The sequence below is a fragment of the Capra hircus genome, chromosome 13 (assembly GCF_001704415.2).
Source record: "Capra hircus breed San Clemente chromosome 13, ASM170441v1, whole genome shotgun sequence".
Classification (NCBI taxonomy): domain Eukaryota; kingdom Metazoa; phylum Chordata; class Mammalia; order Artiodactyla; family Bovidae; genus Capra; species Capra hircus.
In genome coordinates this window covers 27,814,907-27,840,234 of record NC_030820.1, presented here as the reverse complement: position 1 = coordinate 27,840,234, position 25,328 = coordinate 27,814,907, and the positions used below count along the sequence as shown (strand labels likewise).

Genomic DNA, 25,328 nt, shown 5'->3' with positions numbered 1-25,328 from the left:
CAGCTCATTTCCTTTCTCCAGACTCCCCACCACCTCTCCTGCACACAGGCTGGTCATTCACCCAGCCCATTCTATGGAACGATTACAGTATTTGGTCATGTGATAGATGACTTCTAGTCTCTTCCTGGGTAAATTTGTGTTCAGTTCAGTTCAGTTCAGTCGCTCAGTCGTGTCCGACTCTTTGGGACCCCGTGAATCGCAGCACGCCAGGCCTCCCTGCCCATCACCAGCTCCCAGAGTTCACTCAGACTCACGTCCATCGAGTCAGTGATGCCATCCAGCCATCTCATCCTCTGTCGTCCCCTTCTCCTCCTGCCCCCAATCCCTCCTAGCATCAGAGTCTTTTCCAATGAGTCAACTCTTCACCTGAGGTGGCCAAAGTACTGGAGTTTCAGCTTCAGCATCATTCCTTCCAAAGAAATCCCAGGGCTGATCTCCTTCAGAATGGACTGGTTGGATCTCCTTTGTGTACCTCTGGTCAATTCCATTGAGATGATGGCTTTCAAGTGTAACTCCCAAAGAGAAGGAAACCTTATTTCCATCATTTCCAAGTTTGGACTGGGAATCTCCCCATTACCTCTAAGAGCCCACAAATAATGGCAGTGACACATCATTTTAGAAAACCAGTTTGATCCAGTGTGCTCCCCCCATGCACCCTCTATCACCATTCACCAGAGTTGACCTCATGTGACTTTGGCCATTTTAAAAAAAAATCAAATCTGTTCCGAGACCAGTGAGGATGCTTTTCCACACGTGACACAAGCTTCAAAGGCAGACCCCAAAGATGATCAAAATGTTTAAAGAAACAGCAGATTATAGAAATGCTGTGACTGCTCTGAAAGGGATGCGAGCATTTGGAAGGATGAGTTACGGTACTTTGCAATGTAAAAATCTGCCTTGCCTCCCTCCAGTGGGTCACAGCCTCTGCATTAAATACTTTTTATCTGGGCAGCCAGGTACCTCGTGGGGATGGAGGTGATGCTAGCAACACAGCCCCACAGCGTCCCTTAACAAATACAGCCTGAAGCTCCAAGAGCCCTCCTCCCCTTAGATTCTACTTGTCACTCATTAATGACGCTCTGAGATGTGCCACATTTACTCCCCTGCCCGCCTTAGTGTGAATGGAAGTATAGCATATGGGATGACATTGATTTATCAAAATGGATTCTCCCGTTGATTTATGTCCTTTGAGGGGAGGCAGCTCTGCCCCTGCTTCAAAACCACTGTCATCATTTTTGGCAGCTTTCATTGGTAAATTGGTGGTGATGAGACACTGAGGCTGCCATGCTGGGAGCCCAGGATGAGGCAGCAGAGACGGAACCATCTGCTTTGGCTTTTTGCAATGAACACTAGCTGTTACTCTGTGCCCTCATGAGAGTCTAAGGGCCTGTTGGCAAGTACTGTGTGCTGTGCATTTTCGTATCTCCTGCAGGGTTCGCTAGTGCCCTACACATTTTAGGCACTCCATAAATGTTTGTTGGATCAAAGGAAGTGCCCCTGTCTTAGTCGCTGCCTAACAAATACAGTAGACCTGGAGGCTTAGATAGAAGAAACTGATTTTGTCACAGTTCTGTAGGGTGGAAGTCCAAGGTCTGGGTGCCAGCCTGGTTGGGCTCTATGAGGGCTCTTTTTTTGACTTGGAGACTGCAGCCTTCTCACTTTGTCCTCACTTGGGGGAAAGAGAGCAAGCCAGCTCGCTGGGATCTCTTCTTAGAAGGACACTAATCCCATCATGAGAACCTGCCTTCATGACCTCATCTAACCCTGATCAGCTCCCAAAGGCCTCACTGCCTAATACCATCACGGTGGGGTTTAGGGCTTCCACATATGCATTTGGAAGGGGGACACAGTACAGTCCTTAGTAGCACCAAATAAGTGAAATAAGAAACTAAACTGTCTTGTAACTCTTTTTTTTTTTTAACCATCTTAACTCATTTCATCCACCCCTACTCCTTCCCCCTATCTCTGGCAACCATCAGTCTGTTCTGTGTATCTATGAAGTGTTTTCTTTTTCTTTTTTAGATTCCGCATATAAGTGAAACCATATAGTATTTGTCTTTCTCTGTTTGATTTATTTCGTTTAGCATAATACCCTCAAGGTCCACCCATGTTGTTGTGAATGGTAAAATTTCCCTCTTCTTTATGGCTGAATAATACTGCACTGTGTATATACCACATTTTCTTTACCCATTCATCTATAGATGGGCACAGCTTGCTTCCATGTCTAGACTGTAGTGAATAATGCTGCAGTGAACAAGGGGGTACATATGTCTTTTCACATTAGTGTTTTTGTTTACTTTGGATAAATACCCAGAAGTGGAATTGCTAGATCTTATGCTAGTTCTAAAACTGTTATGTAACTGTTTGTTAAAATTAATTTTTCTGTATTTTGTTTTTGGCTGTGTTGGCTGTCTGCTGCTGCACACAGGGTTTCTGTAGTTGCCGCGGGTGGGACTACTCAGTTGCTGTGTCGGGGCTTCTCACTGCGGTGGCTTCTCTTATTGTGGAGCACGGGCTCTAGGCTTTCAGGCTTCTGTGGTTGCAGCACACTGGTTCAGTAGTTTCAGTGCACAGGTCCAGTTGCTCCGTGGCACACGAGATCCTCCCAGATCAGGGATCGAACCCGTGTCCCTCGCACTGGCAGGCAGATCCTCAACCACTGGACCATCAGGGAAGTCCTGGTATGTAACTCTTGGTTTACACATCTTATCCACCCTCTTAATAGAAAAATGGAACCAAGTAACCACCGGAACAGGAAATATACTCAGGAATGGTATACTAATGTGTGTTAATGGAAATACACACACACACACACACACGCACGCACACGCACACACACACATACACACGTTTTCTCTTCTCGAATCCTTTTTTGCTTTGTGCTTACAGGCATCCAGGGAGTATGCTTGGAACAGGGCAGTTGTAGAATAAAGGCAATGCATCTACAAAAACCTGATCTTGGAGGCAATTTAGAAATAGTTGATACCTTTTGGCTCCGCATCTCTGTTATCAGCCTTTCCTTCCCCTCCTACATCTGAACCTGGTGGTGGTGGTGGTGGTGTTCAGTTGCCAAGTCGTGTCTGACTCTTTGTGACCCTGTGGACTGCAGCACACCAGGCTTCCCTGTCCTTTACTACCTCCTGGAATTTGCTCAGACTCAGCCCATTGAGTTGGTGATGCTATCTAACCATCTCATCCTCTGCCACACTCTTCTCTTGTCCCCAGTCTTTCCCTGTCCAGTGAGTCAGCTCTTTGCATCAGGTGGCCAAAGTATTAGAGCTTTAGCATCAGTCCTTCCAATGAATATTCAGGGTTTATTTCCTTTAGGATTGACTGGTTTGATCTCCTTGCTGTTCAAGGGACTCTCAAGAGTCTTCTCCAGCACCGCAGTTCAAAAGCATCAATTCTTTGGTGTTCAGCCTTCTTTATGGTCCAACTCTCACATCTATACATGACTACTGGGAAAACCATAGCTTTGACTATATGAACCTTTGTTAGCAAAGAGAGGTCTCTGCTTTTTAATACGCTGTCTATATTTGTCATAGCTTTTTTTTTCCAAAGAGCAAGCACCTTTTAATTTCATGACTGCAGTCACTGTCCACAGTGATTTTGGAACCCAAGAAAATAAAATATGAGCCTCGTAGTCTGTGGTCATCTCAATAGTGATAGGCCAGAGTGATGGATGTGTTGACAATGCAAACAGCTACAATGATTTCATACCTAAGGCTCTGACACACTCCTTTAGATTGGCAGAGATGTTCGGGAAAGAGTTGGTGATAAAAATATTCTTGGAGAGGCAGATTTTTGGTTTATTCTTAAATAACTATTCTCAAGTTCCTTTGGCCTTAATGTCAACATTTCTGGCAGGAAGTACTCTTATTGTTTGAATTTTAAATTATGGGAGCATATAGAATGATCGGGGCTTCCCATGTGGCTCAGATGGTAAAGAATCCGCTTGCCAGTGCAGGAGACACTGGTTTGATCCCCTGGTTGGGAAGATCCCCTGGAGAAGGGAATGGCAACTTACTCCAGTATTCTTGCCTGGAGAATTCCATGGACAGAGGCTGATGGGCTATAGTCCATGGGGTCGCGAAGAGGCGGACACGACTGAGTAACACACACACACACACACACACACACACACACACACACACACACGCATAGAGTAGTCAAGGGTAGTCTCTGGAACCAGGGTTTAAATCTCAACCCCAGTGCTTAAAGAGAGATGTTTAATCTTTGAGCACCTGTTTCCTCCCCATACAATGGAATTAATAATAGAACCACCTTATAGAGTTGTGATGAGGGTTAAAGAAGCTGGTGTTTGTAAAGTGCTTGGAACAGGCCCTAGCACATAGCAGATAGCACATAGAAAATACTATATAAGTGCATGGTAAATATATACATATATATATATATATAAGGTGGCTACAGAGTTCAAGTTTTTCCATTATATCTTATGGGAAAATCAAAATGAGCTTATTGGCCAAACCAATATATCTATCTTCACATTCTATTATATATTAATTATAGTGTTAATGTAGTATTATATAACATTTGTGTTATACAATGTATATTTGATGTATGTCACAGCATATATATATTACATATGTTAGTCTTAGTTGCTTAGTCTTGTCTGGCTCTTTGCAACCCCATGAACTGTAGCCTGCCAGGCTCCTCAGTCGATGGGATTTCTTAGGAAGAATACTGGAGTGGGCAGCCATTTCCTTCTCCATAGGATGTTCCCGACCCAGGGATTGAGCCCGTGTCTCCTGCATGGCAGACAGATTCTTTACCATCTGAGCCACCAGGGTAGCCCATTACGTATGTATGACTATGTATTTATATAAGGGACTTCCCTGGTGGCTCAGACGGTAAAGCATCTGCCTACAATGCAGGATACCCGGGTTCAATCCCTGGGTTGGGAAGATCTCCTGGAGAAGGAAATGGCAACCCATTCTAGTATTCTTGCCTGGAAAATCCCATGGACAGAGGAGCCTGGTAGGCTACAGTCCACGGTGTCGCAAAGAGTTGGACACGACTGAATGACTCCACTTTCATGTATATATATATATATATATTTTTTTTTAATAAGATATCTTCCTGTCAACTTAGCATCAAATGTTCTCCTGCGTGGGGGAGGAGAGCTGTGGGGTCTGACAGCCTTGTCAGTGAGCAAGTACCATTTGCTGGTAGAACAAACTACCAGGAAACAAGGCAGACGGTCTCAGTCCACTGACGGCCCTGTCCTCACTGTCAGCTCCTTGGGTTTTATAAACACCACATATATGGACAATTCTTGAACTTTGAGACATTCCCTTCAAGATATATGAACTTGAGATTGCATGTTTCAGGAAACGGAATCTCTCCTCACTTGCTCTTCCATTTTGTTCTCTCTCCAGCCCAAGCTTTTGGCCAAGGAGCTGCTTGACCTCGTGGCCTCTCACTTTAACCTGAAGGAGAAGGAATACTTTGGAATTGCCTTCACAGATGAGACGTAAGTATGCACGTGTTCAGAGAACCTGAAGGGAAAATATGGAACCCGAAATCGCACTGTCTCAACTGTCCGCAGTGAAGGCTGCTGCAGGCCACTTAGGTCTCATGGTTCAGGGTCAGTCCAAGTTCATCATTTGAATTTCAAAGGCCTTGTGATCATGCCTGGAACAGCCAAAGGATATAATTAGAGTGATGCTCATATTATGAAATTATTAGGTAAACCAGTTCTTATAATCAAGCCAGTGCGTGTTCAGAACTGAAATGTTTCCTTTTTTAAAAAAGTAGATTTGTCTGGGTTTGTTTTCTGTTAGAGTTAAACGAAAACGTCTGGAAATGCAGCATTTCTTTCCAGTGTTGGAATAACAACAACGGGAAGTCAATGCGATGATACATTCAAAATGAAGAGTATCTGTGCAGTTGCACTGTCACCGATGAGGTAGACTATAAAAATGGAAAATTCAGACTGCTCATCTGAAGAAAAGTACATTTGTGTTCAGTGATCTTTCAATGTGGCTCTCTAAAGTGGTGTTTTGCAACACAAGGAAGGAGTGTCTTTACTAAAATTTCAATTTCCTTCTTAATATATTGTTGATAAAAGTGTACGGTGTACACCTGCACAAGTTCCTCGATACTCTGTTCTAAGCAAATGTTTTACAGTTCTTCCTCCTCTGTGCGTACACTACACACTTGCACACATGCTCCTCCAGATCCTTAGAATTACAGAGATGATGTCCTAAAACATTAATAGATTAGGGTTAGGCTAGCATCTGGACAAGCCAGCTCAGGGAGGCAGGTCCCACTGAAGCAGGCTGGGCTCAGGAGCAAGGACTGTGGGCATCCACATCGGTCAGTGGGAGAGATGATCAGGTGTGTATGTGCGAGGACCCTCTGGGAGCTGCAGATGGATGGGACGGCCGCAGCATTTATCATCCATATCAGGACCCTGTGGGTAAAAGAGGGTGAAAGTTGGGACTGTCTGGGGCAAACTGGGCAGATTATCAACACTCTAAATTAGCAACCTTTCAGGTGGCAGTGTGAGCAGTACTGGGGGCAGAGTCACACCTGGCTCCAGAAAGTCGGGAGGAACAGGCTGCCCCTGGCCCTGGAGCCTCGGAGAACCGAGCCAGAAGGGAGGCAGGACTGCTTGCTCCTGGTATAGAAGGATCGCTGTGCCTGTGGGTGGGACCTCGTAAACAGGGCTGTGACCTGGACGGCTGTGATGGGAAAGAGCCAGCAGAGTAATTTTAAAAAATGCTTTAAGACAAATGTACAAATATACATGGAGAATAACCACTTTCATGAATGTAGTTATTTTCTACCCTTTCTCCTAAAAACCACTGTAACCCTCTCAACTGATACTCAGACATTTTTCACTAATTAGAAGGAAACCACAGTTTCAATTCATCATATCCCATTGTTCACATTTCCCAAGTACATTTCCTCTTCTCAGAGAGCCAGTGAACTCAAGATGGGTCCCAATTCGACTTCCCTTTTGGATAAACGAGTCAGAGAATGAGCTTATCGTCCTGGGCCCAGGAGGAAAAAATATACCTGCCGAAGGTTTCAAATCACAGCCCTAATGGCACCAGCCAGGAAGAAATGAACGTCAGGGAGAAAGTCGCTCTGCTCCCAGGAGAGATGAAAGCAGGAAAACCACACAGCACCACCCACCTGTCCCATCAAATGGAGCCTGTCTGCCCCAAGCTCCCTGGGCCAGTGGGGAAAGTGTGTGTGTGCCTGTGTGTGTGTATATGTCTGTCTGTTCCAGGTCTTGACTCTCCTGGCTCCCTGGGCTGGTGGGGAGTGTGTGTGTGTGTGTGTGTGTGTGTGTGTGTGTGTGTGTGCCTTTGTCTGTGTGTGTACACGTGCACGCAGCCTGGAGGCACGCAGGCCGGAGGCACACAGGCTGCAGGGAAGGGTCCCTCTCCCTGGACTGTGAACTGGCAGCTGGAGAGCCCTGTTGGGGAGGGTGGGGGTGATAAGGAGGATATGAACCATCGTCTGGCACCGTCCAGAGGAAAAGTGGCCACCACCAACCTCCTCACTTGGGTGTGGGTGGGAGGGCTCCTCTGGCAATTGTAGAAGTGGTAAACAGCCAGCCGAGATTGGTGGACAAGACTTTGCAGCTGGCAGACAGTTCCTGGAAAAGAGATGGCAGATGGGCCTGACTCACCGTGGGACAGTGAGTATCAGGGACCCCCAGGAAACCAGGAACCAGCCTCCAAGAGACCAGGATGAAGAGACAGAACAAAGGGAAGGCAGGGGTGGCTGTGACTCAGGGCATTGTCAGTCAAGGGCTGACCACACCTGGGGCCAGGGCGTTGGCTCATGGCCTCTTTGGTCATCTGACCTTTTCTCCTTTTCTTGGTGGGAGAGGAATGAATGAAAGCTGTGACCAAAGAATGGTGCCTGTGGGTGAGGCTTGGTCTGTGCAGGGTGCTTAGTTGCTCAGTCATGTACGACTCTTTGTGACTCCATGGATTGTAGCCCGCCAGGCTCCTCTGTCCGTGGAATTCTCCAGGCAAGAATACTGGAGTGAGTTGCCAAGGGATCTTCCTGACCTAGGGATCGAACCCAGGTCTCCCACATTGCAGGTAGATTCTTTACCATCTGAGCCACCAGGGAAGTATCTAGGGTGGTGATAATATGTTGGTAACCATTATCCTTGTCCTGTATCCCGCCTCTGCTCTCACTCTGGGCACTGCTAGACAGTAATGCCAGATCATTTAATAATTGGATTTTCAAATTTTGCGTGTGTATTGTGTGTTTGTGTGTGTGTGATTTCCGCAGGTACTACACTGTGTATTTAATAATAAAATGCAGTTGAACTTTCTGCATTTTCTTTCCTTTATTGCAATCCATGGCATACCCCATGCATTTGCCTTTTTCTTAATTCAGATCGAAACAAGACTTAGAAAGTGCTGTAGGAACTTCCCAGCCAGTTCAGTGGTTAAGACTCCACTCTCCCAGTGCAGGGGGCAGTTCCATCCCTTGTTAGGGAACTTAAGGTCCCTCATGCTGCATGGTGCAGCCAGAAAAAAAGAAGAAAAAAATGCTATAAGCTATAAAATACTGCACTAGTGTTAGGAATTGCCAGCAGTGTTATAATTCCTAATAGTACAATATGTGACTCGTGTATAGTCAGTGAGTCTTTCAGTGTGAACTGCTGTTGATGACATTTTGTGGGATCCGGATGGGCATGGAGAAAAGAAATATGAAACAGAATGTAGATGAAACTGGAAGATTCCCTAAGTTCCTTTCACCCCTAACTTGCATTCATTAATAGCATCCAAGGCCACAGTACCAGACTCTGTGTCCAGGGATATTTCCTATTGTTAGTTAATCAATGCAGGATTAGTACTAGGTCTATCTTCTGTTTTTTAAATTCAATTTTTAAAATTTTTATGTAGAAATAATTGGTTATACAGAAAAGCTGCACAGATAGTAGAGAGTTCTCATGTCCCCTTACCCAGCTTCCCCTAATGTGGATCTCATAAATACCATGTGATAAGTATCAAAACTAAGACATCAGCCTTGGTATTGATACTGTTAGTAACTGAACTACAGACTGTATTCAAATTTCACCACTTTTCCCACTGAATGTCTTTTTCTATTTCCGGATTCATGTGCGTTTAGCCCCTTTTATTTTTAATAACTCAGCACAAATAAAAAGATATACAGGCGCACTTTGTTTTTTTATGGTTTCTTTTATTGCACTTCACAGATACTGTGTTTTTTACAGACTGAAGGTTTGTGTGGTAACCCTTCATTGAGCAAGTCAGTCAGTGCCATTTTTCCAACAGCATTCGCTCATCTTGTGTCTCTGTGTCATATGGTCTGGTAATTCTCACAATACTTCAAACTTTTTCATTTTTACTGTATTTTTTTATGGTTTTCTGTGATCGGTGATCTTTGATGTTACTCTTGTAAAAAAGATTACAACTCACAGAAGGCTCAGATGAGTGTTAGCATTTTTTAGCCATGAAGTATATTTAATTAAAGTATGTACCTTGTTTTCTTAGACAATGCTACTGCGGAGTTAATAGACTACTGTATAGTGTAAACATAACTTTTATATGTACTGGGAAACCAAAAAATCCATGTGACTCTCATTTTTGTGACACTCACTTTATTTTTGGTGGTCTGGAAGCAATCACACAGTTTATCTCTGAGGTGTCCATAGATAGTTATCAATGAATATCTGAAGTGTGGTGATCCATGAAAACTATGACATTTTCAGTTCAGTTCAGTTCAGTCGCTCAGTCATCTCCGACTCTTTGCAACCCCATGAATCGCAGCACGCCAGGCCTCCCTGTCCATCACCAACTCCCGAAGTTCACTCAGACTCACGTCCATCAAGTCCATGATGCCATCCAGCCATCTCATCCTGTGTTGTCCCCTTCTCCTCCTGCCCCCAATCCCTCCCAGCATCAGAGTATTTTCCAATGAGTCAACTCTTCGCATGAGGTGACCAAAGTACTGGAGTTTCAGCTTCAGCATCATTCCCTCCAAAGAAATGCCAGGGCTGATCTCCTTCAGAATGGACTGGTTGGATCTCCTTGCAGTCCAAGGGACTCTCAAGAGTCTTCTCCAACACCACAGTTCAAAAGCATCAGTTCTTTGGCACTCAGCTTTCTTCACAGTCCAACTCTCACATCCATACATGACCACTGGAAAAACCATAGCCTTGACTAGACAGACCTTTGTTGGCAAAGTAATGTCTCTGCTTTTCCATATGCTATCTAGGTTGATCATAACTTTTCTTCCGAGGAGTAAGCGTCTTTTAACTTCATGGCTGCAGTCACCATCTGCAGTGATTTTGGAGCCCAAAAAAATAAAGTCTGACACTGTTTCCACATCTATTTGCCATGAAGTGATGGGACCAGATGCCATGATCTTAGTTTTCTGAATGTTGAGCTTTAAGCCAACTTTTTCACTCTCCTCTTTCACTCTCATCAAGAGGCTCTTTAGTTCCTCTTCACTTTCTGCCATAAGGGTGGTGTCATCTGCATATCTGAGGTTATTGATATTTCTCCTGGCAATCTTAATTCCAGCTTGTGCTTCTTCCAGCCCACATTTCTCATGATGTACTCTGCCTATAAGTTAAATAAGCAGGGTGACAATATACAGCCTTGACGTACTCCTTTTCCTATTTGGAGCCAGTCTGTTGTTCCATGTCCAGTTCTAACTGTTGTTTACTGACCTGCATATAGGTTTCTCAAGAGGCAGGTCAGGTGGTCTGGTATTCCCATCTCTTTCAGAATTTTCCCCAGTTTATTGTGATCCACACAATCAAAGGCTTTGGCCTAGTCAATAAAGCAGAAATAGATGTTTTTCTGGAACTCTCTTGCTTTTTCCATGATCCAGCAGATGTTGGCAATTTGATCTCTGGTTCCTCTGCCTTTTCTAAAACCAGCTTGAACATCTGGAAGTTCATGGTTCGTGTATTGCTGAAGCTTGGCTTGGAGAATTTTGAGCATTACTTTACTAGCGTGTGAGCTGAGTGCAATTGTGCGATAGTTTGAGCATTCTTTGGCATTGCCTTTGTTTCGGATTGAAATGAAAACTGACCTTTTCCAGTCCTGAAGCCACTGCTGAGTTTTCCAAATTTGCTGACATATTGAGTGCAGCACTTTCACAGCATCATCTTTCAGGATTTGAAACAGCTCCACTGGAATTCCATCACCTCCACTAGCTTTGTCCTTTTAGCAGTCTTTAAAATGTTCTGAAGCCAAGTAAGAGCCTAGTGTAGGTTTTTTTAAAATATGATTTTATTTATGTATTTTTGTTTGTGCTGGGTTTTCATTGCCACATGCAGTCTTTCGTTGCAGCAAGCGGGGGCTACGCTTTTCGTTTCTGTGCTCAGGTGTCTCCTTGAGGTGGCTTCTCATGTTTTGGAGCACAGGCTCCAGGCACACGGGCTCCGTAGTTGCAGCACACGGCTCAGTAGTTGCAGTGTTTGGGTGTAGTTGTTCCATGGCATTTGGAATCTTCCTGGATCAGGAACCAAACCCGTGTTGCCTGTGTCGCCAGGCAGATTCTCATCCACTGTGCCACCAGGGAAGTCCTAGTATAAATTGGACCTTAAAATAATTAATGTTTTGCTACTGACATGGTCCTCAACCTTGACTCCACATTGGATTCACCTTGGACTCTTTATAAAATGCCAGTGTCTGGGCCCTACCCCCAGAATTCTGATTTAATTGGTTGGGGTGTCGCCCAAGCATGAGGATTTTTGAAAGCTGTCCAGGTGATTCTTGTGTGTAGCCAGTTTGAAAACCGCTGTCGTAGAGCAGAGGGATGCTGGTGTAAGTTGTCTCTGCCCCCTCCCTCCAGATCCAGGAAGAGAAGCTGAGTTCATTCTAACTTTGAATGTTTGGGGCCCATCAGGACCCATGCCACGAGCCTGCAAAGTTGTAAACTCTTCCCCATTCCAGATTTGGGAAACCTGTTTAGAACCCACTCAGAACTTCAGATTTTGTGTTTCCTACAGTGTAAATAGAGTAACCGAGATTTTCATTTATCAAACACTATCATTCATCATTTAAGGAAAGTTATTTTTGTATGTTATTTTTGAAATATTCCCACTGCTGTTTCAACACCTGGGCTGATTTTTTTTTTTCCAGAGGTCATGGTTCTGATGGTATAATTTAAATCCGTAAAGCCCTATTTTTAGTTATCTGATCTATTTTCAGTCATAATTTTTCCTCTGTTTGGGTTTCTATTTTTAAAAAAAATTTATTGAGGTCAAGTTGACATACAAAACTGCACATATTTAAGGTTTCCCCCGTGGCTCAGAAGGTAAAGAATCTGCCTGCAGTGCAGGAGCCACAGGAGACTCGGGTTTGACCCCTGGGTCAGGAAGAGCCCCTGGAGGAGGCAAATGGCAACCCACTCCAGTATTCTTGCCAGAAAAATCCCACAGACAGAGGAGCCTGGCAGGCTACAATATCAAGCATCACAAAGAGTGGAGCACAGCTAAGCAAGCACAGCACATACTTAAAGTGTACAGTTCAGTGAGTTTGGACCTAGGCAAACATGGATAGCACCCAAGTTTTTAATTTAAAAATTTTTTATTTTATATTGGACTTTAGTTGATTTATTTTATATTGGACTATAGTTGATTTACAATGTATAGGGGTACAGCAAAGTAATTCAGTTATATACACATAAATATATCTATTCTTTTTCAAATTCTTTTCCCATTTAGGTTATTATGGAATATTGGCATAGGCAAACACCTGTAACACCCAAGTTTTCCATTTTTAAAATAAAAAAGTTGACAGAGGATCCCACCATCAACAGCAACAACTGAGTAGCTTTTAGGCTATTTAGCAGAAATGGTCAAATACCCCTCAAGGTGAAGTCATGAGTAATTGTAACATATTTAAATTTAAATTTTAATTTCCTGTCATAAATTTTAAGGATTCTTTGTCAAATGCTGTAAATGAGTATCTGTGTAAGAACACATTGAGAAGTATTTAGAAAGTTGAAGGAGAAAGATACGAAACTCAGTTAAGCCACTGTTGCACATTTTCAAAGCCATGTACAGTTCCAATATATTCTCACGTACCAATTAGGAAAATGAATAGTTCTTAACCTCTTATTTAATCACAGACCCCTGTGAAATTTAAGAAGTTACATTCCCTCACCCCCACAATTGTTTACACACAGAATAATTAGTGCTTAAATTTTAGAAGGTTCACAGGCACTCTGAAGCCGGAATCTAAGTTGAAGAACCGATTAAGGATTTTTTAAAAAAACAACATGCTGTGTCTTAATTAATTGAGCCGTGGATAGGTACTGATAAGGGAGTGTGATTTATCTGGATAATTAAATGCCCACTGGAATTGCATCCATATACCCAATGCCAGGACAACGAGGAGAACCCTCGGTTTAGCAGCACCTTTGAGTCCTGTGTCCCTACACTAGAACCAGGACCAGCATGGACCGAGACATGTGAAAAGGGCCGAGTCGATGAGCATCCCCAGTCACAAGCGGATGTGCAATTTAAAAAAGCAGAAAAGCAGTTTTCCAATTGCAGAAGAAACCACCACAAGTTGCAGCCCTGGGAATGTAATTTATTTGGAAATAGGTTTGGGATTTCCATTCATTAAATGCCTTGTACTGTGCGACCGAGGAGAAAATCAATGGCTACAACCTCGGTGCCCGGGTTGTAATAGCTGCTTCTGGGAACACGGCATTCAGCGTTCATTACCCCCTCAGAGACAGCCCGCTGAGACCTTCAGACGCCGTGGCAAACAACAGAACCTTCTGTTCAGGAACCAGAAAAGGGCTTTAGCAGAACTCTTCCTGTGTGCAGCTAAGAGAAAAAAGAATGAGGCAACCAGAAGGGGTCTTAGGAATCCAATCTTTCTCGTGACCTTTTCATCCCAAAGCCCGGTGGTACAGGGGAGCCTGGGCCCGGCCTAGGTGAATTCTCAATGGATACAAAGATTGTGTAGTTACGGCAGGAGCAGTGTCCAGACGTGGAGGGCAGTCGTGGAACCAACAACAATATTGATCTATGGGGCTTATCTAAAGCCAGTGTATTCGCTTCTCAGCAAATGTTTCTTTAGCTTCCACTACTGAGCCTGGAGATACAGAAGTAACTGGCCTGTGAGAGCTTGTATTTTTAGTTTCGGCAGTAAATATTTAAGATATAGGTAGGAGATGCTAGAAAAGAAAATTTTGAGTAGCCTTCAGAGGACATTGTAGACCAAACAATCCCTCTGTGTGTAATAAAAAAATTAAAGGCATAAATTCAGATGGACAAAATAGCCCATGATTTAGTCATCCAGTCTCCTCCCTATATGTTCCTTCTCTTAAACTTCATCTGTGTGTGTGTGTTTCTCTTGTAGACACACACACACACGCACACACACACACACACACTTGAAAGCCACTCTTTGAGAGAGTCTAGCTACACCAGTATTCCTCGCTGTCCTTGCTGAGCATACGTACTTCTGACCCTAAGACACTGGACTGAATGAAGAGCAGAAATCTTCTTTTGAAGAACTTCAAACCTAGCCTCTCCATCTAGTGACATCTGAAAGAACTTCACCTTCTTGCTTTGACATTTTTTGGAAGCGCATTCCCTAAGAATCAGTTGTCTACAATAAAAACCTCTAAAAGGCACCAAGTTTCATTCTCCCCTGGGGTTCAAGACTGTTGGGTTCAGATAGACTTATCATACACCCCTACCCCAGTGATTCTCTATAAACAAAGCTCCCTTTAAGGCCTTCTCTATTGAAGGTGCCATTGTGTGAACCAGAAATCTATTTGTATTGTATGGAGAAGCTAAAAGCAATCTGTTAAATAAATGCATCCAATTTCTGTTGCCTCGAAGTAATTGCATATTTATTACTGACCCAACAGTTTGACCTATTGCTGCCATAAACCAAATAGGTGTTATCTTACTCAGCTTTAAAGATAGTTATCAGTCAAGCAATAACCAAAATACCATGAGCATCTGCTGGGACTTTTTTTGTTGTTGTTGTTTTATTATAGGCCAATGTACTGATACGAATTCTCAAATGAAAAATCAATGAGATAATGAAACCCAAGCTATCAGGCATCTCTTAGTTAAACTATATAGAGAAAATGCTTCTTTTACTCTTTGCTTCCCATCCTACCTAAGGTTAAAGAAAAGAAACAGAAAGTTTGAGGAAGAGACCTGATGTTGGGAATGAGAGGTGTTACATAAGGGAAAAAAAAATCATGGCCAGTGAGGAATCCTTATCCTTGATATTGTTGGGTGTAGGAAATATGACCCTGAACCCAATGCAATCAGCAGAAAATATTTTAATGCATGGAAAGTGGTGGTCTCAGAAATGGGATTTCCAGTCCTTTTTCATCCATCCCTTACCTTTTGCCCAGATACTGGGCAGTTATCCTCAGGGACCCAGGGTGGGTTCTGGTGCTTCAGTCTTTCCTTTTGTAGCACCTTTGTAGTGGAGAGATTTTACAGGCACATGAAGTGGAGGGGTCGCGGGACTCCAGGTGCAGGAAGAGCCCTCCTAGAGCATTTCAGAACCGTGTGTGTGTGTGTGTGTGTGTGTGTGTGTGTGTGTGTGTGTGTGTGTGTGCTGTCATTCCTTGCAGAACTGGGTTGAGGAATCTGAGTAGAGGAAGTAGGGGGAGGAAGTTCATTTTCCCTCCAAGGCCAACTATTCAGTTACTGGGGAATTCTGGCCTCCTTGTTCTTTCTCCTTTTTGACCATTTTCTTAATCTAGTCATTTCATGGTTTGATCAATGCTGAACTAATAATTGATGCTTTTGAAGTGTGGTGTTGGAGAAGACTCTTGAGAGTCCCTTGGACTGCAAGGAGATCCAACCAGTCCATCCTTAAGGAGATCAGCCCTGGGATTTCTTTGGAAGGAATGATGCTAAAGCTGAAACTCCAGCACTTTGGCCACCTTATGCAAAGAGTTGACTCATTGGAAAGGACTCTGATGCTGGGAGGGATTGGGGGCAGGAGGAGAAGGGGACAACAGAGGATGAGATGGCTGGATGGCATCACGGACTCGACGGACGTGAGTCTGAGTGAACTCTGGGAGTTGGTGATGGACAGGGAGGCCTGGCGTGCTGCGATTCACGGGGTCGCAAAGAGTTGGACACAACTGAGCTGAACTGAACTGAACTAATAAATGGCTGGAAACCAAGGAATTCATCCCTATAATGTTCTTTTAAAAAGTTTAGTGTGGGTAATGAAATTACCTAGGGAAGTGGGATCCATCTACCTGTTTGTTCTCCATTAACATGGATGAAGAAAATGGGCAAGGAGCAAACCCTGGAGAGTGGTACCCTAGTAACATGGTCTGTATTTCTTCAAAGGGTTCCCACTTTCAGGTTCTCCACCAAGTGAATTATGGCCCCCAGGTCAAATCCCCAGTGCTCTGAGTGGTTAGAAATGTTGTGCCCTTGGGTGGAATGAGAATTTCTCAAGCCTGACCCATTGATGGATCCTCAGGGCACAGGTAGAACATTCCATCTCGATTCCTCCTGATTCCTTGCGTTTGGGACCATAGGAAAACTGCTGTGCACCATTCTGGTCTCTCTCTTGCAAGATTCTGGAAAAGGTTAGTCTCAGCAGACTCTTTATCAGGAGTTATTGCAAGGCAAAAGATTAAAATTTAAATCTGCACGGTCATTGGATGAATTTCTGTTCTGTTTTTACAGATTCTGTATTTGTTTGGGATCATTAATTACAGGGCCAGACTAACAGCTAAAGTTGTTTCCATTCCATCCCAAACTAACAGCCAAACTTCTGTGACCCTGAGGCCACACTCTGAACCACCTCCTTTAAGTAACTCCCAAACCCCAAGCCAGTACTCCCCCTCCCATCCTTAATCACCCCAGAGCCAGTTACCAGAGAACCAGGGATAGCTCTGAAGACTCAGGGTCCACCAGCACTGTTCAGGCTAGCCAGTCCTAAGCTGTCCCCCATGCCTTTTCCATGAAAACCCCAGTGAAGTCTCTTCCTGTGTCCTCCCCTTATTCCTTTCTGAACAACACGGGAGCTTCTTCTCATGACCCTGCATGGGGTGGGTGCCTCTCATTTCTAGGAAACCATGAGGAACATTGAACTTTCCCTCCAGTGGCATTGACCTCTCAGTGTTGTCACTCAGTCACTTTTATGAGTTGAGATCAGGGCACACCTCAGCTTCTTTCAGAGGTAGTCATCTAACCAGTAAGCAAGTACTTTGGCGTCCATAATATTTGCCAAGTGCTATGCTGTGTTCTAGGGATGATTCTGTTTTAATGTTGAAATCATAAGTGAGCTGTAGAAACAGGTCCTATTTTTTAAATAGCTAATTGCACTAGGCTATGCTAAATGCCTTGCAGATGACACAAACCAAAAGCTCTGGAGACATTGGAAAGAAAACCCAGACTTAGGCAATCAGAAGACTTCACTAAAAGTAAGATTTGAACTCAACCTTAAACAGTGGCTAGCATTCAGATAAAAAAGATAGAGAGAATGTTCCAAGGAGGAGAAACCAAATGATCGAAGTCCTGGGGTGAGCATGCATATGACATGTTTGCAGGAGGCTGAGCACAAAGAGAGGATCCTGGAAGACGTTGGACATTTTCAGAGGCCAAAGTGGGGGTGGGGGGAGACTGTGGGTTATTACACCTTGATAATGAGGTCTGTTTGTCTTACCTTCCAGTTAATCAAAAATGCACATGCTGTTACCTGAGGGAGTAGATCTCTCTGTGTTTTTTGTATGTAGAAAGTCTGTTGAGGAAAAGTGTGTACACAGAGTAAGTTGCATGGACTTTGGGAAGGGCAGCCACAGAGCTGTGCCCAGGATGGGTGCTGTGAGCATCCAGAGGAGGACCCGCAGCCCAGGCTGGTGTGTGGTGTGAGGAAGGGGTACCTGGGAAGGCTTCGCAGAGGAGACACAGGAGAGCTGTGTCATGAAGGATGGGCCAGACTTCACTGGGCACTGGAGAGGAAGAAGGGCGTTCTAGGCAGAGGGAACAGCATGAGTTAAGGCACAGAGGTTTAAAACAACATGAGCCCCATTGGGCATTGCCAACATTTCAGGTCTGACCAGAGACAGTGGTGGGCTTGAGGCCTTCTGTTTCCAGACCCCTTGTTCTTTCGAACAAAAGTTTATCCTGCCTTTCTGGAAGATGTTGGTCCAATTGTTTTGCACAGAGAACTTTTTTCTATTTTTTTTTAACCCTTATACTCAGAATTGAGAAACTGCTTTAAACATGAAAGATAAAGTTAATTTTAAAAAAATGTTATGTCTAGATGAAAATTCCTGGAGGAAAAAGAGGCCAGAGTTCCTCCAACAGACACTCTTTTGAGGCAGCCCTCACCTTCATCTCTGGAGCCATGGGCTTGGGCTTAGTTGAAAGAGGGGTGTGTTTATTTTTGTGTGCAGAAGGTGCGGTCTGAAAGACATCTTAAAATGGAGGTGGAAAGCCTCCAGCTTTCATTATTTGGAGGCTTGGAGGAGCAAACCTTTTAATACAGTGATGCAACAGCTTTTGTTCAGTAAGCACAGCCTTTCACATGGGTGTATACGTTATAAACACCAGTGTTACACAGCATCAGCCCCTAAAGAAATGTTGTGCAATAGTGTCTGTTCAGCTGGGCTTACTGAGTCACAGAGGTGAAAGGACTCTGAACCCTTCTGAATGACGGGCTGAGACTGGGGAAGGAGAGGAGAGGAAAGGGACAAGGTGGATCCCTTTGCTCATCCTTGTTCTGTGATTCTGTCTTGCTCTTCAAAGACCAAGCTCCTCAACTTGTCACCAAGACCCTGGTCCCCACTCTCCAGCCTCATCCCTTTCTGTTCACATGATACCACGGTGCCAGGTTTTTCTCCCCACCTCAGGGCCTTTGCACATGCTGGCCTTGCTGCTTGGAATGTTATTTCCTCTTCCTCTTTGCTTTCCTCCCATCATTCTTCAAATTTCAATCAAACACCAAGCAGCATTTCTTGGACCCCAAGACTAGATCAGGTCCTTACAGGTCCTAATACTATTAGTAATTGCAGAATTAATCGTGAAAATAATTGCCGAGTTCCTGTCTCCTCACAAGAATATAAGCATCAGGGGTAAAGGGACTGTGTCAATTTTGCTTACTGCTACATCTCCAGACCCTTATCTGGAGAAGATGATCAATTAATATTTATGGAGGGAGGAAGGGAAGGAAGAAATAAATGCAGAAGTGACCCCATTTGCATATCATCAAGTACTTCCATGGTTCACTGTTTAAAATAGCTTTAATGAGATAAAATTGACACGCAGTAAACTACACAATTAAAGTTTACAATTCCCTAAGTGTTGATATGTCTGCACTCAAGAAACCATCACCACTTTCAAGATAATGAACATCTCCATCACACCCAAAGGTTTGCTCGTCCCCCACCACACACACACACACCGTCCCCCCATCACACACCCCTGGCAACCACCAATCTGCTTTCTGTCACCGCAGATTAGTTTGAACTTTCTAGAGTTTTCTATAAATGGTATCATACAATCTGTACTCTGTTTGTCTGGCTTCTCCCACTCAGGATAATTATTTTGAGATTCATCTTTGTTGCTGTTTGTATTAATAGCTCATTGTCTTTGTTACAGGATAGTATTCCTTGCTATATCGTAATTGGTCCATTCCCCTGTGATCAACATTGGGGTTGTTTCAAGTTTCGAGCTATTACAAATAACATGAACATCTGTGTGTGAAAGTCATTGTATGGATGTCTGCTTTTATTTCTCTTGGGTAAATTCCTAGGAGTGGAGAGGCTGGGTCCTGTGCTAGGTGTATGCTTCATTTTTAAAGAAATTGTCTCTGATTCACTTTGTACCCCATCTGCTTCCAGCATGATATGGTGAAGATTGCTAACATGTTTCTAAAGTGTGTTTGGAGGCCTTCAGACAGAAAAGACTGTCATTCTTCCCTGTGGTGGTCAGGGAATTCAGGACAAAAAAAAGAATGATTGCCTTTTCATTTCAGTGCCATGGAGGAAATGGACTGCGGGTCTCAAATCCCCAGCTTTGACTGTTACATGGTATCTCCTCCTGATGCAGTGTTTCTCCGATGTTTCCTTTGGTGTCTGCAAATTACTAGAACTTAAGAGTGAAGCAGAGGTCCGCATTTATCTGTGCTCCAGCATGTACCGTATATGCAGACATAGAAATTCATCCCAAGAAACTTTGGCAAAACCCAAAGGTCTAATCCACTGGTCTCTCTTTTCCACAGGGGACACTTGAACTGGCTTCAGCTAGATCGAAGAGTCTTGGAACATGACTTCCCCAAAAAGTCGGGACCAGTGGTTTTATACTTTTGTGTCAGGTATGAACATTGGGTATCCACCCTTTTGCTTTTTTTTCCCTTTTGTCAGAAAAGCTCAGGAGGGTAGAGCAAACAAAGAAAAGGGAACTCAGGTTTATCTTGGTTCGCTGCCAGGAGTAGAGGTCATGGTATAGAGTTCCGTGTAAACACAGGGCGTGAGTGTGTAAGGCTTGGACGTACATGTTTTTGCTCTGGCACTAGGATGCTTGTGTGGAATGAAGGTAAAACCTTTTTGGTTTTGCTTTTTGGGTGGGGGAAAGGGGAAGAGGGCATATATCTCAAAGGAAGCTGAGTCTCTGAGAATAACACAAACCTGTGGATTCCTTTGTTGGTGTTTGAAGCCACATAACAAAAGTCTGTGTATTCTTTCTTTCTGTCGCCAGTGCCGCTTGGCTTCTTGAAACTTGTGTGCTTTATCCCAGATAGGAATAGGTGCAACCCAGCAACAAACCACAGATAAATGCATTTCCCAGTATGGGAAGCTAAGGTATAATAATATTTCAGAAACAGTAGGAATTTTCTGTCCATTAATTTAGTGTAAGAATTTTTATTTTGTGACTGCAGAGAACTATATGCTTCTCACATTTAATGTTTGCAACAATCTAATGAAATCAACCAGACTTACCACTTGGGCTTGCAAAAGGTTGTGTGAAGCCAGAGGGGGGATCACGTCAGGGGTTCAAGGGCAAAGTATTGATGCAAATCATGTGAAACAGATCCAGAATCTGAGCCCCCAGATCCAGCAGCTGAGTACCCTGTCTGTTGAGCACCAGGCTGTTTCTGCTGCATAGCTGCAGAGGTGTTTGGGTTCAAATGCTTCAGTCTTAAAATGCACACCAACCCTCCCACCCAAGGCATAGACTCAGTGCCTTTAAAATATGTGAATAGAAATTCAAGAGCAAAACACCATTGCATTAGAATTGAGTTCTTCCTAAAGAACACAACTAGGAATGCAGTTTTAATCAAAGCCACCCTGGTACCATGAAAGGCAAAAATCAGAGGTAAAGGTGCCTCTCCCAGGTGGGAACATGTGTCTGTATTTCAGGTGATGGAGTAAATGTAAACTTGTTTTTAATGCCTTTTTGAATTGTTGAACAGCTGGGAACATATCAGAACTGATCTTCACCATTCCCATCCCTGATGAGCCTGCTTTCTGTGTCATATTCTCTTGAATGGGGGCTACATTTTCTCAGATAAATGGAAAAGTCATTCTATAAAGCAAAGAGGAACAGTAACACCAGGAGGGGTGGCAGCATCAAGGGAGACTTGCTTGCATTTAAGCAGTTCATGAACTCATAATCAGAGGGGAACCCGTCCATACACTTGACATGTACCTGGCCCCCCTTCTTCTTGGTGTCTTTTTGCCAACATTAGTCAAGAAGAGAAACACTGGGCTGGTTGCATATTAGCTATTTTTCAAGTGTTTGCTATGAGATGAGTTTTTGTGGGTTTGGGGAACCAAGCTTTGAAGAAAAGCTTGGGACAGCATGAGATTGCCTGGTTGCAATGTTTGCAGTTGAGGATCTGCGTGCCAACACGTCCAAATTTCTCCAGGCTGATGTCTCTCCCTGGAACCAGATACACAGAGGACTGCTGTGGTAGACCAGTGCAACCAGCCTGGGAACAGGCTGACTGAAGACCCAAGGACATGTGTTTTCTTGGTTTGCTGAAGCAGGCATCTCCCCAAATGCTCACTGGGAAAATCTCTCCAAAATCACATTTAGTGATGGAGACCCCACAGAAACACAAGGCAGAGCTTCCTGTAGCTCATCCTACCAGCAGGTCTTTCTGGAGAGCCTCAGGTTTCTATTTCTGGTTACTTCTTGGCCACGTGTGGAGGTCAAACTCAACAAGTCCAAAGCCAAATTTATCATCTTCCTACCCACCTCCCCAGACCTCCTGTGATCACATAAAATGTGACATTGTTATACATTTATTATAGGCTTAAATCATTGTTGTTGGTTTTTTTTTGTTTTTTGGTTTTTTTTTTTTTTTTTTTTTAGCTAAAACGCAATTTATTGTCTTACAGTTCTGGAGATCAGAAGTTCTAGAGATCAGAAGTCCAAAAAGGATCTTATAAGGCTAAAATCAAGCTGTGGGCAGCAGGATCATATTCCTTCTGGATTCTCTAGGGGAGGATCCTTTCTTTGCCCTTTCCAGATTCAAGAGTTTAGTCTTAAATCTTTTTTTTTTTTTTTTGGTCTTGAAAGTGAAAGTGTCAGTCTATCAGTCATGTCCAACTCTTTGTGACCCCATGGAATCCTCTGTCCATGGGATTTCCCAGGCAAGAATACTGGAGTGGTTAGCCATTCCCTTCTCCAGGGGATCTTCCAAACCCAGGAATCAAACCTGGGTCTCCTGCAATGTAGGCAGATTCTTTACCATCTGAGTCACCAGGGAAGCCCTTTTTATTTTTTTAATCTTATGACTATAAATTCAAAATTAACCTTAGTTAATTTATGTAACTACATTGATCTAAAATAAAGGTCTCAGCAGGCCTGTGTTGCCTGCTTAAGGTTCTCAAAGAGTCAGTTCCCTTGACTTTTAAAAAAATTTTATCTTGGCTATGTTGGGTCTTTGCTGTGGCCCAAGAGCTTCTCTTGGAGAAGGCAATGGCACCCACTCCAGTACTCTTGCCTGGAAAATCCCATGGATGGAGGAGCCGGGTAGGCTGCAGCCCATGAGGTCACTAAGAGTCAGATACAACTGAGCAACTTCACTTTCACTTTTCACTTTCATGCATTGGAGAAGAAAATGGCAACCCACTCCAGTGTTCTTGCATTGAGAATCCCAGGGACGAGGGAGCCTGGTGGGCTGCAGTCTGTGGGGTCGCACAGAGTCAGACACGACTGAAGTGACTTAGCAGCAGCAGCAGCAAGAGCTTCTCTAGTTGTGGCACAGGCTTAGTTGCCCCGAGTTACGTGGGATCTTAATTCCCTAATCAGAGATCGAACCTGCATCTCCTGCACTGGAAGGCGGATTTTTAACCTCCAGACGACCAGAGTAGGCCCTCTTCCCTTGACTTTTGCCGCTTGCAAGAGACTGCCCACATTCGTAGACTCAAGGCCCCTTTCCCCTACCTTGAAAGGCAGCAATGTCAGTAGGCTTAAATCTTAAAGTCCGTCCTCCTTTCCTTTCCCTCAGATGGTTACAGGCATTAATTCTCTGCTGCTGCTTACAAAATCTTTCTCTGCTTTTCCCTCTCCTCTCTATTACCTGAACTCAGGCCCTCATCTTCTGTCACTTGAATTATTACATCAGCCTCCCAGGGAGGGTGTCTCCCGGAACCCCTACTTCCCTGAGTCCCCACTTTGCAGCTGGCTGAACAGCACAGATCAAAACTATGATCATTTGTCTTCTCCCAGAGAGGAGGCAGATTCTCCCTCGGAGATGCATTCTGTGCTTTTACCTTGATTTTCAGCCTGGGAAGAATTCCCAGTTTATAACTTTATGCCTTTCTGAGGATGGCTACAGGCTATATTTTTCCAAAGAAGTGTTATGACAAATTATCTTCATAAAAGACCCAGACCTTGGAGTATACCAGAGTCTCCGAAAGACATCCTATCCAACTGGGCTCTTTCTCTTTGTGTCCATACTGACCTTTCTAAGCAAGAAGCCAGGTGTCCATCGTCCATGCATTCCCCATGCATCCTGACTCTCCACCCTCTCACTGCCACTCTCCTTTCCTTTAAACATCTATGTAACATCTATGTTACATTATGTTACATTAACATCTATGTTAAACATTATGTATAACATGTGTACAGTCATATCAGAGAATAAAGGCAGAAGAAAACCACCTGATAAAAGAGACCATGGGAGAGATTGGCTGCCTTAAGCCAAGATTTTAGGAACTCATCAAGTAGAAATCTTAACCCTTTGTCACCAAGGATCTGTGTTTGTGCTGCCACCCAGCATAGCTTGTTCCTTGGCATTTATATATTCTTTCACTGCAGTGCATATTCAAAACATCTAGTGAAGGCAGAATTAGCTCCTCCTTTCAGCCAATTAAAAATAGGACCCAAATATATTAATAAATAATGTGAATTGGAACTCACAGAATTCTGTTTCATCCTCTAAGCCAGGAAATAAACTTTTCCCTCTGATAGCTCAGTTGGTAAAGAATCTGCCTGCAATGCAGGAGACCCCAGTTCGATTCCTGGGTCAGGAAGATCCGCTGGAGAAGGGATACCCACTCTGGTATTCTTGGGCTTCCCTGGTGGCTCAACTGGTAAAGAATCCGCCTATAATGCGGGAGACCTGGCTTGGGAACATCCCTGGAGAAGGGAAAGGCTACCCACTCCAGTATTCTGGCCTGGAGAATTCCATGGACTGTAGAGTCCCTGGGGTTGCAAAGAGTTGGACACGACTGAGCAACTTTCACTGTCTTTCACGTCCTTGGAGGGTGTGAAGCAGCATTCAGCTGCAAACAGCCTTAGAATGACAGGAAGGAGGGCTGAGAACCTGCCATCACTGACCCGTTATTTAGCCTCAAAGGGACTTGATCCCTACAACTCTCATCAATCAAATGACCAGGAATGGCCACAGCAAGATCAGGGTCTTAGTAATTACCTAAAAAGGAAAAAGGTCAGAGAGAAGGCAACTGTCCATTACTATGGGTGAATTAGTTTGCAACAGTCCTTGAAGCAGCTGTTGTTTTTCCTAATCAAGATAAGGAGATGGGGAACCAAGATGTTTAGGTAAATTCTCTCCCCAGCATGGCTAGTAAGTTACTGTATCTGTCCAGCCAGATCTGACTCCCATCCTGGGGCCCTGCCCCCTGCACCACGCAGTTTCCCTCTCACAAATGAAAAGGGACATCAAGATTGCTAATCAGGGAGCCCACCGTTGCTCCCTGTGCAGGCAGGGCCAGAGGACCTGAGTCGAGATCACTATCCTTGACCCATCTTGGGCTCCATGCTTGGCCTCATCTGCAGCCCTGGCGTCCATCTGCAAAGGACAACTTCACCCAGCACTGGGTGAGAGGGCTGGTGAAAAACGCAGCCCTCTCAGACCTGA

The 25,328-nt window shown here is 44.1% G+C and overlaps 1 protein-coding gene across 1 annotated transcript in view; it reads left to right on the top strand.

Annotated features, from left to right (window-relative positions):
- The window catches only part of FRMD4A (FERM domain containing 4A), a 324,865-nt gene that overhangs the window by 151,317 nt on the left and 148,220 nt on the right, over positions 1 to 25,328 (top strand). The window contains exons 3-4 of the mRNA XM_018057129.1: positions 5,400 to 5,494; positions 20,217 to 20,309. Coding sequence (XP_017912618.1) covers positions 5,400 to 5,494; positions 20,217 to 20,309 — 188 coding nt within the window. The remainder of the gene's footprint in view (positions 1 to 5,399; positions 5,495 to 20,216; positions 20,310 to 25,328) is intronic.